At 40.3% G+C, this 16,203-nt stretch overlaps 1 protein-coding gene across 1 annotated transcript; it reads right to left on the minus strand.

Moving 5' to 3' along the window:
* Positions 1-375: 375 nt before the first annotated feature.
* On the minus strand, positions 376-15,937 carry smc1b (structural maintenance of chromosomes 1B). Its single transcript, XM_086299507.1, has 25 exons — positions 15,734-15,937; positions 15,194-15,382; positions 14,345-14,457; positions 12,812-13,015; positions 11,176-11,414; positions 10,729-10,987; positions 10,164-10,304; positions 9,986-10,068; positions 9,626-9,833; positions 9,299-9,484; positions 8,947-9,138; positions 8,724-8,870; positions 8,008-8,145; positions 7,747-7,863; positions 7,256-7,362; positions 7,025-7,166; positions 6,404-6,549; positions 5,795-5,948; positions 5,541-5,639; positions 5,300-5,456; positions 4,451-4,605; positions 2,236-2,387; positions 1,856-1,925; positions 1,095-1,205; positions 376-1,000 (listed from the first exon to the last, which is right to left on the minus strand). Exons 1-25 carry the CDS (start codon positions 15,840-15,842, stop codon positions 881-883), a joined length of 3,738 nt encoding a protein of 1,245 aa, XP_086155633.1. The 5' UTR covers positions 15,843-15,937; the 3' UTR covers positions 376-880.
* Between the last annotated feature and the right edge of the window lie 266 nt (positions 15,938-16,203).

The raw sequence follows: 16,203 nt of genomic DNA on the forward strand, positions 1-16,203 counted from the left end.
CCTCAGTGTATTTAAGTCCCATGTTTCTCTTTGTCAGTGTTGCGTCCTCCCTCATAGCTGTGTGATTTTTTCCCTGTGGCTCATTGTGCTTTCGTTAGTTTAGTTTAGTATTGTTTTTCGTGTCCCACGCCAGCAATAAAGCTGTGTTTTTTGAGTTTACTTTTTGTCTCTGTGAGTTTGGGTAATATCACCTTATGCACCTTCATGGGCTCTGTAATTTGTACATGGCAAATAATATAAAACAACGATATTATGCTTTTATCATAACTCAATCCACAATGGTACTGGGTAATGGGTAGTAAAGCAGAATTTGTTGCATTTAAATGGGAAACACTTTTTAAAAAAGGCTGAAAATATAACAGCAACACATCACACTTATTAAACTTGGTGGATTTAATGAACAGAGCATTTTCCAACTTCAGTGGTAACATTTACACCAATAACTTCAAAGTGCCTAATGGGAGAACAAGCACATAAACACAGTCCTTCAAAGGCTGTAATGTGTGGTTGCTACATTTTATATGAAGGGTTTTTTCTTCTTCTTTCATTTTTCACCTCAGTTAAAAACGTTGCTTTGTAAGCAAATTAAAACACACAACCTTCTCATAAACATAACTTGAGGTCAAAATTTATCTGAAAAAAAAATATTCAGTGAATTGCAATTACTTTAAAGAACAAGAACGACTCTAAAACAGTCAAACATAAAGCTCATCATTTGATATCCAAGATAACTCCACTGCCTGCACATTTAGTCTGGACAGTTCCTCTGTGTAGTCAAAATAGAAGAACACTAAGAAACAACCACATCCATTAAACAATGCAACAGGCCACTAGACAAGAAGAAAACATAATGGCTTCATGCAGCTGATTCCTGTAAAGCTCAATCCTGCCTTTTGTCGGAGCTGGTCTCTTTGTCAGTCTGTTTCCCATTGTCATCTTCAACCAGAGGATAGGGACGCAGGTCTAGGGTCAGAACGCAGCTGAACATGCATTCATCAAACTGCCAAACACAAAAGAATAATGACTCTATTGCCTGGCATTGTAGGAATTTAAACTTCTTCACTAATTTTCATAATTAATGAAAGCTATGTTACATCTGAATAGACGCCCAGCAGAGCGTCTGCCTTGGAGAAAAATTCCTCCTTGAGAGAGATGATGATGATCTGCATGTTCTCCCTGGACTCCTCTCTGATGAAACTGGTCACCTGGAGACAGTGAATATTTGCACTTGATATATCGCCCACAAAAGTTTCCTTTCAGAATGCAGTAGGCAAAATGTATTTGGTAAATATACAAAAATAATATAATCTGAATAATAATACATGGTTCTCCTGCTGCAGTGCATCCCTTTCTATTAGAAGCCCCCAATCCAATCCCCCAATCCAACACCAGCTTATGTCACTGCTTCTTACAACTAAGAATAAGTTATTAGCATAATTATGTCCCATCCACAGTGCAGGTCAAACAGTTCTGCATTAAGGTGCTTCTGTGCCAAACTGAATAGTCCTTTAAATCTAGTCTTCAGTCTGACAGGCTACTATTCAAAGAGTACCAGTAGTGTGTATCTGTGGGTCAAGTTCCGTACCCACAACCACAATCATGGAGAAGATTGGTGACACTTTTTCCTGAGGTTGATCAATGGATATAATCAATATATTAATAGTTTCCAGCCAACTCCAAATCACGCCTAAACATGTAATATACACACTGGTCCACCGTGTCGATTTCACGTCTTGAAAGGCAAAGCGTGAAATAGACACGGTGGACTGGTGTGTCTATTACACGTTTTGCCGGGATACTGGGTTGTCCCAGTGGTGGATATTAATAGTGAATGTTTATGCAGCTTGACTCTTACCTTTCCAATGTTAGTGTTGTCCAGGGCTGCATCCACCTCATCCAAGATTAAGAAAGGAGCAGGCCGGAAGCTGAGAGAAGGAAACAGAACAGACACAGTATACTAGGAACGTGGGTCAGGAATATGGCATCACTTTGTGTCAGTCAACATAATCAAATACTGATCACTAGGGCTGCTCAAAAACCATAATCACATTATTTTGGTCAATAGTAGTTTATTATTTAACATGATTATTCTGTAGCTTAACAAGCGACATACATTTATTAAAATAAAAAAACAGGGTTTTCTTTGACCTTAAACTATAATTCACTGAAAAGAATACATTTAATATATGTAACACATTTTTCATGTATTCTACCATGGGGTGACTTCAGTGTTACCTGTGTATGGCGAATATGAAAGCAAGGGCTGCGATGGCTTTTTCTCCACCAGACAGGTTGTCCATGGACATGAAGCGTTTCCCTGGTGCTACACAGTTGTAGTTGATGCCACCCAAGTACGGCTCTTCTGGATTTTCTGCACTCAAAATGGCCTGGAGCACAAATCACAGACAGCCTAAATTTTTAATGAGGTTTTATTATTTAAGGTAACAGCTTCTAAAATGCTCAAGTTAACGAAAATTATGTCCAGTTTAGCTTGTGCTGGATCACATATATTCAACTGTACTAAATGCCCTTCATGAGGAAATCAGAGCAGGAGAGAAACTTTGATATATGCCAGTAGATATACAGTGGCTTGCAAAAGTATTCGGCCCTCTTGAACTTTTCCACATTTTGTCACATTACAGCCACAAACATGAATCAATTTTATTGGAATTCCACGTGAAAGACCAACACAAAGTGCTGTACACGTGAGAAGTGGAACGAAAATCATACATGATTCCAAACATTTTTTACAAATGAATAACTGCAAAGTGGGGTGTGCGTAATTATTCAGCCCCCAGAGTCAATACTTTGTAGAACCACCTTTTGCTGCAATTACAGCTGCCAGTCTTTTAGGGTTTGTCTCTACCAGCTTTGCACAGAGACTGAAATCTTTGCCCATTCTTCTTTGCAAACAGCTCCAGCTCAGTCAGATTAGATGGACAGCGTTTGTGAACAGCAGTTTTCAGATTTTGCCACAGATTCTCGATTGGATTTAGATCTGGACTTTGACTGGGCCATTCTAACACATGGATATGTTTTGTTTTAAACCATTCCCTCGTTGCCCTGGCTTTATGTTTAGGGTCGTTGTCCTGCTGGAAGGTGAACCTCCGCCCCAGTCTCAAGTCTTTTGCAGACTCCAAGAGGTTTTCTTCCAAGATTGCCCTGTATTTGGCTCCATCCATCTTCTCATCAACTCTGACCAGCCTCCCTGTCCCTGCTGAAGAGAAGCACCCCCAGAGCATGATGCTGCCACCACCATATTTGACAGTGGGGATGGTGTGTTCAGAGTGATGTGCAGTGTTAGTTTCCCGCCACACATAGCGTTTTGCATTTTGGCCAAAAAGTTCCATTTTGGTCTCATCTGACCAGAGCACCTTCTTCCACATGTTTGCTGTGTCCCCCACATGGCTTGTGACAAACTGCAAACAGGACTTCTTATGGTTTTCTGTTAACAATGGCTTTCTTCTTGCCACTCTTCCATAAAGGCCAACTTTGTGCAGTGCACGACTAATAGTTGTCCTATGGACAGATTCCCCCACCTGAGCTGTAGATCTCTGCAGCTCGTCCAGAGTCACCATGGGCCTCTTGGCTGCATTTTTGATCAGCGCTCTCCTTGTTCGGCCTGTGAGTTTAGGTGGACGGCCTTGTCTTGGTAGGTTCACAGTTGTGCCATACTCCTTCCATTTCTGAATGATTGCTTGAACAGTGCTCCGTGGGATGTTCAAGGCTTGGGAAATCTTTTTGTAGCCTAAGCCTGCTTTAAATTTCTCAATAACTTTATCCCTGACCTGTCTGGTGTCTAAATCCAATCGAGAATCTGTAGCAAGATCTGAAAACTGCTGTTCACAAACACTGTCCATCTAATCTGACTGAGCTGGAGCTGTTTTGCCAAGAAGAATGGGCAAGGATTTCAGTCTCTAAATGTGCAACGCTGGTAGAGACAGACCCTAAAAGACTGGCAGCTGTAATTGCAGCAAAAGGTGGTTCTACAAAGTATTGACTCTGGGGGCTGAATAATTACGCACACCCCACTTTTCAGTTATTTATTTGTAAAAAATGTTTGGAAACATGTATGATTTTCGTTCCACTTCTCACGTGTACAGCACTTTGTGTTGGTCTTTCAAGTGGAATTCCAATAAAATTGATTCATGTTTGTGGCTGTAATGTGACAAAATGTGGAAAAGTTCAAGAGGGCCGAATACTTTTGCAAGCCACTGTATTCTTATATATACTGTTTCCTGTATACAGTGTAATGTATAGTAAATCATCACTGAAGACTTATATACAACATAATACATATTCAATATGAATATATACAAAATTCACTGTTTTTGTTCCGCATACGGAGAAGTAATTAAACACATTTTACAAACAAACGTTGAAGGAGAAAAGAACAACGAAAATGTAAAAATTGAAGAAAAAACATCAAAGTGAGGTTTGTCTGTCTCACCTGGGCGCTGTTGTTCCTGCAAATTCTTTTATAGACCTGATCGATTATGACAGACACGTGCTCAAAACACTGACTGAAGAGGTGCAGGCGCTGGGATCTGACTTGCTGAAACTCCTGATTACACTTCCTGGCTGCTTTAGTGCTGGCTTCAAAGGCTGAGTGACAGAAAGAGGAAGCTTAATCATCAGTCCAGGTGCTTCACTTAACACACTATAACATGCAAAATGCACCCGTGGGAATAAATGAATTTCAACATGAAAAATCTGTCTGCTTAGACAGAAGCAGTCCTCTGTTCATTAATTAATCAAATAAACAGTTTGAATATCTTATGAAAACAATATAAACGTATAGATAAACTGGTTCTGCTGATTGTAGAAATACACCAATCAGATATCACATTATGAGCACTTGTGTAATATTGTGTTGTTCTCCCTCCTTCTGCATGCAATGTAGCCCTAACCTGTCGAGGAATGAACTCCACTTGACCCCTGAAGTTGTGCAGTTGTATCTGCCACCAAGATGCGACCAAGAATCCTGACACCTTAAGGTTTTCAGCAATCACTGTTCCTTCTTTTGATAAATGCTGACCACTACAGACGGGGAGGTTTGGAAATGCTCTGACCCAGTCGTCTGGCCATCACAATTGCTAAACTCGCTCAAATCTTTACACTTGTCCATTTTCCCTGCTTGTAACACGTCAGCTTTGAGGACAAAATGTTCACTGCTCCCATTAAATAATCAGTTTTATTCAGTTCACCTGTCAGTGGTCATAATGTTATGCCTGATGGGTTTATATTGCACCAGCTGTTTCAGTTTGAGGTGAAAAACTCAACAGATTCATACAAATACCTTCCTTCACTCCCTGTAACTTGTCCTTCACCTCCCTCATTTTGTCCAGTGCTTTCAGGTTAGGGGCAGTGGTGCGCTGCAGCGCTGCCTCTATGGAGGAAACTGACTCCCTCAGGTTCTCCAGGGAGGCCTCTACTTCCTGCTCAGCCTGCAAATTCTGACCATACACAATGGGTGATACTTGCTGGTTCTATAACCAAAGAACACCAATAGAGAATAAGTATGCTGCCCTGTTTTTCACCTTGAGCTCTGTCTCCAGCTCAGAGTAGTCAATGACTAGTCGTGCCTCTCTCTCATAGATGTCCATGGTGGCTGTAGTGCTTTCAGAATCTGTGTCCAGCTGCATAGACCGGACAAATCAATGATCATCTATACCAACACTACAGTACTTTAAACCTTTCTTTCAAATTAAAATTTGAGCTGAATTTGATAAACAGTCCAGGACAGGAATGATCAGTCAAGTCAGAGTAGATACCAAACATCTCTGTGTCCTACCTGCACCTCGCTGATTTCATTCAGGCTCCCTGACAACAGGCTGATGGGCAGGTTCTGGATTTTGCAGGCCAGCAACAAGTTGTGTCTAGTCAAGCGCTTTTGCTCTATAGCCGTCTCTGTTGTCATCACCTCTCGCTGAAGCTTCGCCAAATCCCTATTTGGCAAAATAAAAAGAAATAAAGTCAGAGAACAGAGTCCATGACAAAACATGATACACAAGTCAAGTTTTGACATGGACTTATATGGTAACTCATGTCATTAGGTTGCTTAGGAAGAAGGGAACGTTTTGGGAGTGATGGTGGAGAGAAAACAGCCAATTATAACACATTATTGTTACTGGAAACAAAGCTCAAAGAAACTCATTTCATGTATATTACTGATGGAAAAAATTACTTAAATGCATCAAAAACAGAATACTTTTTTAAATAACAGAAATAAAGGCATATCAGCAACTGTAGTGGGTTAGATGCAACTTTTCTGCTACCTAACAAACGGGAAACCTCACAGCAACACAACAATCAATACAATCAGCAGTGGTGCAAATGGTGACAGTAATAACTGCACAAAATGTCAAAAACAGTGGCACTAGAAGCATTGCAGAGATGTTACCTGTTCATCTCTTGAAGGACTTGAGTTTTTTGATCCAGCTCAGCCTTGGCAGCAGCCACCTCACTTTTCTTAGCTAAAAGCTTGTTCTTGTGCTCAAGTAGCTTATTCTGACCTTCCTCAACCACTGCCAACAACTTTTGCTCTTCCTGGAAGGGAAAACGAGCGCTTGGTTGAAAAATCTGCAAAAATCGAACTTAAGATCCACAAAGGCAACAGCCAGAAATAACCAGAAGTAACCAGCACTGTTGCCTCATAGCCAGAAGGTCCTGATATCAAGTTCACCATCACCCCGGGGCTAATCTGTGTGGAGTTTGCATGTTCTCCCTGTGTTTGCGTAAGTTCTCTCCGGGTACTCTGGCTTTATCCCACAATCCAAAGACATGTAATTAGTGGGGTTAGGTTAATTGGTAACTCTGAATGTTGAGTGTGTAGGGTTGTCTGTTTGTATGTGTAAGCCCTGTGGCAGACTGGTGACCTTTTCAGGGTGTAACCTGCCTCTCGCCCTAAGACAGCTGGGAAACCCCCCCCAAGGATAAGAAGGGGAGAATGGGATGGATGGAAAATATATTGCTATGAATGTTTGTCATGTGCTTTATAACAACATAAAAAACTGAGACTTACCTTTCTCTGCTCAGTCATAAATTTCTCTTCCTTACTGATAGTGTCCTCCAGTTTTTGGACCTTCTTTCTCTGTTGCTCAAGCTGTTTTTGTTCATATTCAATGCATGTATTTAAGCGGGCATGTTGACTCTCAAACTCCAGCCTGAGTTGTTTATCATAAAAACCCATTAAAGATTTGGCTTTTAAAGTTCGTCATGTGACACAGAAAATACTGGTGTGTGACTGAAGTACCGTTTCTTATCAAGCTCTGTCTGCTGTTTCAAGCGCTCCTGCTCAAACTGTCTGATGCTGTCCACTCCGATCTCAGCGCAGAAGTCAGAAAACACCAAGTTTTCTATCTAAATACAGAGAATAGAGAGGATCCATACAACATCCGATATGTGCAAGTGTAACCAGCCACAAGACAAACACTGTATTTGGAAACCCACCATTCTAGCAGACCGTTAATAAAGTTACTCACTGAACACTTCAAATTCCATTTTGCTTTTGTAAAAGTCTAAATCACTTTACAGTGTTAAGAATTAAATGGGCCAACATTCATGAAGCCAGCACAAAACACTGCAAAAGTTATAAGTTCTGTCAATTGTTAGGATTTACTGATTAAAAATACTGAAAAACTGAAAATTCAGAGACAAAGAAATTTCTCCAACAATGAATTCACTTGCAACAGAAGTTCAACGGCAAACATTTCAATCTAAGTCATGATATGTTGAGAGCAGCACCTGGTCAAGCTTGTCTCTGATCTCCTTAATCTTTGCCTCTTTTGTCTTCACACTCTCCATCTGCATCTGAATCTGAGAGTCCAGGTTTGCCAATTCACTCTCCAGACAAGAAATGTCCTGAAAACATATGACAGAGTAAATACCAAGAAACTGTAAGCTCAGATGATTTCAACACCTGTGTGAAAAACACTTTTGCGCCCTATTAAGTCTCTAAACTTAGAATGATTGTGGCAGTCCAGAACATTTTATATCAGATCATACCGCTTGGCATTTAGGGATATTTTTCTTCTGAAGGTTTTCCAAGTCATTTTTGGAGTATTTGAGCCGGGTTTGAGCACCCTGAGCCTGTGCAACGATCTGTTTCAGGTCCAGCTCTTTTCTCTTCAGCCTCATCAAATCCTGTTACATAACCAAAACACAACTTGATTCCTGTGCATAAAATACAGTGTGTATAAACCAAAACAACAACAAAAAATACAACAATTTATTATATTTCAGAGTTCTAAATTCCTTTTCTTTGCACTAACACATGCTCACAGATTTCAAACACATAGTGAGAGGAGTGCCTACTTGTTAAGCTGGTAGTTTAGTATATTTATCAGTTCTCCTGGTTGTAATAGAATAATCCTTTATTCCCCCACAAGACAAAATTTGGTTGTATCAGCAACCAAATGTAATATCCCAGTGACTACTGAAATTATCATCTATCTTTAAATATTTAATTGCTCTGTTCTCTGGTTTTCATGTCCCAGTCCTAAAACATCTCTGCATGCTTGAAAAACGTCTGCAAAGGATATCAGAGTAGATTATTATTGCTGTGTTCACAGCTCCTCCAGCTAGCGTTCCCTCAATTAACATGTATTATAAGAATTGAGACATCCTTCAAATAATGGACTGAGACGTCAAAGGGAAGAGGACAAAGGAGGAGGAGAGGAGGCAGAAAACAGAGAATAAGGAGAGCACTTAGTGTGACTCACGCGTAACTCAGTGGTCAGCTGGGTCTTGCGCTCCTTCAGCTGCAACACGTCCTTCTCTTCCCAGCAGCGAGCTTTAGTTCGCAGGTTGCTGGAGCCTCCGGAGATTACGCCTGACTTTTCAAACATTGTCCCTTCAAGAGACACTGTCTAGAGTAGACGTGACAGATTAAATTTTTTTATGGTTCCGTCTCAAATTAGTGGATCTCAAAAGAGGAAAGTTTACCTTAAAGCGTTCCTGTCCATCAAAGGCCATACTCCTGGCTTCTTTGACTGTTTCACACACAAGAGTGTTACCACAGACAAACTGCACCACTTTCCTCAGCTGGGTAGCAACTGTGGTAGCAATAACCTGCACAACATCCACCACCATCTTGGCACCAGGCATCTCCCTCAGTCGCTCGTTCAGTGGACTCAGCTGTGCACACAGAAGTGATGTTAGGAACGACAAATTTATACTACTTGGTCTACTTGAACTACACCATTATTTCTCAGGGCCTTTTATAAGGTTTTCCATTTTTAACAAACCCAAAAAGTCAAGCTATGATTTAGAAAGCACAGCTTGATTTTTCCCTTACAATCAAGTTGTCGATGGGAAGAAACGTCTCGCGTCCCCTCCGCTCCTCCTTGATGAAAGTGATACATTCGCAGGCTACTTTCTCTGATGCTACGACGATTGCATTCATGTAGCGGCCAAACACCTTAGTGACAGCCAGCTGGTACTTCTTATGGATAGGGCTGCACAGGTCGGACAGACGGCCATACTGAAACAGCACGTGTCACAAATTAGTTAAGAAAATTGTACAGGCAGTGCTAGTGTTAAGAAGAACAAGGTACGTTAGGTGTTATGTCCCGAACCACAGTTTTGGGGAATTGCTGCAGCCTCACTATTTACTGCTTCTCACCACAGTTTCCGGGTAGAGTCTGCGGAGCTTTTCTAGCAGCTCTTTGTGCTGCAGCTGCCTTTTGTTCTCCTGTTTGTCCAAACAGGCATTCCCCAACTCCTCCATCACCTGATTCAGCTCCTGGTTCACCTCCTTAGTACGCTGGTGGCCCCGCTGCAGCTCTGCACTAAGGCTCTCCTCCTGCTGCCGGTACTCCTCAAGGGATGACCTGAGGCATACAGTGCTTTCAAAACAACATATATATATCTAACGACCAACTATACAACATATATTAACACCTCGCTGAGAGTGAAAAAAAAAAAGAACAAAAACAGCACAACTTCCTTTTAGCGTTTAGTGGTTGAGCTAAACACAACATACTTGCAGGTCTTGGTGTACTCCTCTAGCTTCTCTGCTCTGCATGTCAAATCTTCCAGCTGTGTTTGGTTGTACTTGATAGCGTTCTGTGATGTGAAACAGAGGTAAGATTAGACTGAACAGCTATTTTATTGATTTAAATATATCAATGCTACAAAAAGAACTGTGTCATAGAAAGTACCTCAACTTCCTTCTTTCTGCGCTCATCAAAGGCTATCTTTACCCAGTCTGCTTTCACCTCCCAGTGAAGCTTCTCTGCCTGCTGGCTGAGGACAGCCCCCTGCTTCAAGGCAAGCTCCTTCAGCTCTTTGTATCGCTCTGACTGTAGCATAAAAAAAAAATAATAATCATAACAGAGTCCCTATATAACTATAACTTTTAAATGTTACTTCACCAGCCGGGCCCACATCCTCATTTTAGGTTTGACAGCATTTTTAGTAGATAAGGGCAGAAGACTTGAACATGAATTGAGGCTGCCGTTTGGGGAAGTGAGTCACCGCCAGTGCTGTACTAATGAGAAGTGAAAGAATTGAAAAAGGGAGGATGGGGCATGAAAACGAGAACAACAGCTTGTAGAGCCGGGGGTCATATATAGATCGAGAACCGGAAGGGGCATGCTGGGAGGTATAGTCCCGCTCCTAAAATTCAGATAATTTATCTCCAGTTATTGTTTCTTTTAAGGCATGGTGTAGTGAAAAGTACCCGACACTTCAAACAAAAATTAGCAGGAATGAAATCTAACAGACCTGATCCATGTCGAGCTCAATGTCTCTTCCACGGGCAGCTCCCTGTTCCTGGACCTGCTTCTCATAGTTCCTCCAGGACCTCTTAAGTTGAGAAATCTCCTGCTGATGCTCTTCCAGCTCCTGCTCTTTGGTTGAAAACATCCTCTGACTCTTCTTCAGGGCATCACGGAGATCCTCAGCCTTCTTTACGTGATGAGACGTGTTCACTTTCGCTTTTATGTATTGGGACCGAGACTGGGACAGGATTTGCTCCTGTGTGCTGTGTGAAAGAATGTTTCCAGTTTACTTAATTTAATAACAGATTTTTAATTATATCTGAGTTGATTTGGATTAAAAAGGTGTCACCAGTGGCTTTCCTGTAAATGAAAACAAAATTAGTGAAATGAAAATATAATGCATCCATTTATAGACCTTCAAATTTGAAGCCATATACGAAAACTAACACACCAGATCTCTTTGTCAATGTGTTGCTGCTCTCTTGTGAGCCGTCCGTGTTCTTTCTTTTGAGTTTTGACTGTCTGCTCCCCAATCAGCAGTTTACTGTTCATTGCAGCTGCAGCCTCCTGTCTCTTCTTCAGGGTGTCACTAAGAGCACTGATCCCCTGCTCATTATGGTAGAGCTCAGCGAGGCTCAGCTGCAGGCGGCTTTGGTGAAGTTCATCCAACAGTGCCTGGTATTTCTGTGCCTGGAAATATGAGCAAAGATGAATAACGGCAACTCACTGTCATTCTGACGCAAAGGCCCGCGGAACATCACTAACCCTCTCATATATCGGATCGAAAAAACTGTTTATTGGCAACTATTCTCAGAAACATGGAGGTAGAGATTCTATCAACCATACCTGACTGTATTCATGGGGCCAGAGCAGGCTGGGTAAGGTTAAATGTGGATTTGGTAAGACTGTAGGGCCGTTCGATATATCGATATATATCGGTTGACGATATGAAAACGTCTATCGTTTCATTTTATGCTATCGTTTGTTTCGTGGTGTCGCAAAATAAACCGTTTACAGCAACATTTTTTCATCGTTTTGATGGTCACTGTAGAATTTCTTAAACTTCTATCTTTCTCTTATATTTAATATAACCACACTACGGAAGGACAAGCGACTGTTTTTATGCGTTGTCGTTGTTTATTTTCCACATAAACCTTTCACAATAAAGCTGATGATCCTTTTGAGATTTTTCAAAAGAAATTGAATCACATGAAATAGTATGTAGAGTGTTTACAGACGAGAAGCTAAAAAGAACCGTCAGGTGCTAAAAAAAATAAACCTTAGAACAGGCTTTTCCCCGCAGCACACCGTGTAATACGTACTCACAAAGAAAATTGCGGCCGTTTCAACTTATTTAACACTCGACTCCAGGTACACAACGCCCAGCTGAAAACACTTCACGCAAGTCAAGTTGCCCGAGATTCACAGAATTTACAGAAGATGTAACATTTTTGTGATATATATTGTTGTTGGGACGATAAATGTCTTATATCGGGATATGAGATTTTGGTCATATCACACAGCCCTACAAGACTGTAATTCACATTGGGAGTGATGACACACTGCATCAATCCAAGGTCACTAAAATTAGTCGGTGTGTAATTCTGCTAAATCATTGCCATACTCTGTAGTTTTCTCTAGTGACATCTTGAGCTCTATGCTCTCCTTATAACTGCCTTCTGAGTGGTGTCTAAATATGGGCTTCATGGATAATTGGAGAAATTTTGGGTAAAACCTGGTCATGTTAAATGGAGTGATTCAACAATTAGCTTTACTCCTCATTGTAATGTTGGCTTGGTAATGGTGACTATGAAGATGTTTCCAACGCAAATGAATTCACACAGGTAATACCAGGGAAAACGTGAATTTGCAAGGATGTGAACACCCCATTAGATCTCACAAGTTTAGACTGGGAGAGGAAAACTGTTCTTCAACATCATTTGAGACTTTTGGGGTGTTTGTGACATTATAATCTATCTGCTGTCAGGCACACTTATGCCATTTGTAGGCGCATGTATCTAGAGACTCCACATTTGGGGATGTAGAAGCATGACAGAATAGAGAAAAATAATTTCTTGGTATGCTACCTCTATTTTTTCCTGAGACACCTGTTTCCTCTCGACAGTAGCAGATTTCTTCTTGTTAAAGTGAAACTGAGTGTCTTCTTTGGCCTTCAGCAGGGCCTCTTTCTTCTTGTTGTATTCTGCAGCATATTCTTTGGACTGACTGATCGATTCCAGCATCTTGGTTCTCTCCTTTGGGTCCTTCAAAGCTATGGACTCCACTGCCCCCTGGTGAGAAGCAAGCGGAGTACAATCTTTGTAAGACATCTCTTACCAACAGTGCCAGTTAAAAAAAACTCTCACATTTAGTTATTTATTAACAATTAGATGCAAATGGCCTGGTGAGCTTGCTTTTATGCAATGTCTACACATATCTACACATTCAGCATTCAGATAAGGATTCAATCCTTGTCTGAGTGTCACTGTGGATGAACAGCTTGTGCCATTCAGGGTTAGGTTCAAATTTCTACAGTACATGCCAAACAAGCCCATTAAGTATAGCCTAATGATCTTCTGGGTTTATGATGCATGCATCCCCTGTGCAATACTTGGAATGGTTTACAAACAGGGGAAGAAGGTAAGAAGAATCTGAGGGGAAAACATTGTCCAGCACTTGTGCAGTAAATTGCGAAATACAAGAGACAACATCACCACAGATAACTGTTTCTCCAGTGTGCCTCTTCCACAGTGTCTGCTGCAGACACTATTGTGGGGACTCTACAATAGAACGAGGCAGACATCCTTCCTAAGATGAAGGTTTCCGAGTCCAGGGAGGTTTACAGCACAGAGTTTACACTCAAACCTTTGCATGGTCAGCTACATCACCAAGAAAGGAATAGCTGTATGGCTATGAGTCCTCAGCATGATGATCACAACAAAATGGTGGATGAAAATACCAGAAAGAGGAAAAACATAATTTATCACATTCTACAACAAGCCCAAAGGAGGTGTAGATACCAGTGCCTACACCTTTTTCATGGCTCAGCACCCTGAATTAAAGAACGGCATCACCACAGCATGGCAGGCCTTCCTCACTGAGCTCTCAAAGGAGCTTGTCACACCACATATGAGAAGTCAACTGGAAAGTTGCCCCCAACTGCAAACCCCGATCACTGAAGCAATGGGAAGGTGTGGGTGACAAAAGCCACAACTGAGCCACAGAAAAAAAGCAGACCCACTTATGGAAGAGTGTAGGGTCCAGTCTCTCGTGCATCTAAGGATTAATGCAAGGGTTAATGTAACAGTTTACTGTTAGCAATCTTCTATGTTTGAGTAAGTATTTTTAGCGTGTTATATTTGACTGGTTATGTGTTAATTAACTTCTTATTGTTTGTAAATCACTGACCCTAATCCCTGCACCACAAAATATGCCATTATATGGTAAATACAAACACTTTGGGGCATATTTTTCAGTTTGTTGTACAATACTGCAGTCACCACAGCTATAATGTGAAAACTGACAAAAAAAAAACACTACAGCAAACAAATCTGGCAAAGTTAATTTTTTTCATGTTGACTTTCAGTAAATCAGTGAAGTGCAAGGCTCTGGCACTTTACCTGGAACACCAGACAGTTTTGAGCTTTAGTCAAAATGCCAATCTTCTCAAGCTCCTCCACATACTTGGCAAAAGTGACACGTAGGCCATTAATGTGATACTCAGAGGAGTCCCCTGAAAAATACAACAGATATCAAATGAAAATGATTGGATTAAAAACTGTATCCTGAGGTAAAACATGAATCAGCCTTGGGTGCCAAAAACCTGATTACTTCTAAAAATCAAACAAAACACTTAACCTCCATAAATCACACAAGGAAAATTATCAACAGCCACAAATACAATTTTTTTGTATTTTTAGGAAAAAATCGAATCATTCCTGTCTTAATGGTTCTTTAAGTTACATGTGAGAATAAAGTATAAATAATAATAAAATCATATCCAAATTATTGCTCATTATACCAAATTATGAAAAATGTAACCACTGTGAATCACAACTAAAGGAACACTTGGGATAATAAGTATTAGGTAAGATCACTAATCATGCTATGCTGGTGTATAATAGTTATAACTGTGTACTTTGTGTATGCTTATTATCTGATCATTGCCAGTACATGATAATAAAGGTGGTTGCTGCTTTATTAGCATTTTCCATATAAATCTGGCTTCTTTATGAGTCAGCACCCAGCTGTCAGTTTATATTATCTTTTTTTCTTAGATGATTCTCTTATCCTAGATAAATATTGAATGTTATTAATGTGGTAAACTTATATTAAAGGACCATCATTATATATGAAAACATGCATAAACAAATATACACATTATTCGCTATAATTTTAATTTACGTTGTTATTTTTGGCCTTGCATATGCAATATGTAAGTAAGAAAAAACTTGGCAGAGTCTACTGACCTGTAATGATCCTACAAAAGACCGTCTCTTCCTCTTTATCACTGCAGTACCTCATGGCCACCCTGGCAGTGTTGGAGACGGGCTTACCAACGTGAGCTCCATGGATCAGGTCTTTCAAGTGCTTGACTCGGAGAGAAGAAACCCGCTCACCCATGACAAAGCTTAGGGCATCCATCACATTAGATTTACCTAGTATGATTTAAAATCATTGACATAAAGTTTTCAATATGAATTTATTTTAAATAACCCAGCTCTGGTAGGACGACCATACAGCTAGCCTGACTTTTTAGGCAAAGTCTGTTAACATAACAGGCGGGATTTAGAGGTTGTTTAACTATTTTCTGTATTCCTTACATGAAAAATATAATTTCTAAGTAGATGATGTAGTTCTTAGGACTACATCATCTACTTAGAAATTGTATCTTTACTTAGCAAACCAAAAAGAAAGAAAGATATACTCCGCAGGCTAGCCGCTAGCTTAACAATTATTTACCATTAGCTAGCTAGCTAGAACACGTCACCAATAAAAACTTTACTTACCTGAGCCATTTGTGCCAATTATGCAATTAAATCGCAAGAATGGCCCAATAATTTGTTTTCCTCTCCATGACTTAAAGTTTTCAATATCTAGTTGTTTTAAATAACCCATCTTTGTAAGTGAACCCTGAAGCTAATCTTAGTGTCTGAGGCCAGGCCCTCTAATGTGGCAGACAGGACGTGGAGAGGCGGGAAACTACTGTCTGCGTTTCCTCACATTAAAAATATAATTTCTAGTTTCTAGTTTTAAACTGAGTCAGCCGCTGATCTGTTGTTGTTTGTTTGTTTTTGTTTTTTTCATTTTGTTTCACATGTACTTATATATGCTTTATTATTACAAAGGGCTACTAAAAGTATGAAAAAAATAAGAGGCAGGTGTGGGGGGAAATTCAAAAGATTTTCTACATTAAAATGCAAAATTTGTGAGGGAAAACTATCAAATGTATAAGGAAAAAATGGCAAATCTTCAAGAT

This window comes from Aulonocara sp. 'chitande type north' Nkhata Bay, linkage group LG7 (assembly GCF_057382095.1).
Source record: "Aulonocara sp. 'chitande type north' Nkhata Bay isolate Kocher_YH1m ecotype deep benthic linkage group LG7, A_spYH_male_GT1.1, whole genome shotgun sequence".
NCBI classification, from domain to species: domain Eukaryota; kingdom Metazoa; phylum Chordata; class Actinopteri; order Cichliformes; family Cichlidae; genus Aulonocara; species Aulonocara sp. 'chitande type north' Nkhata Bay.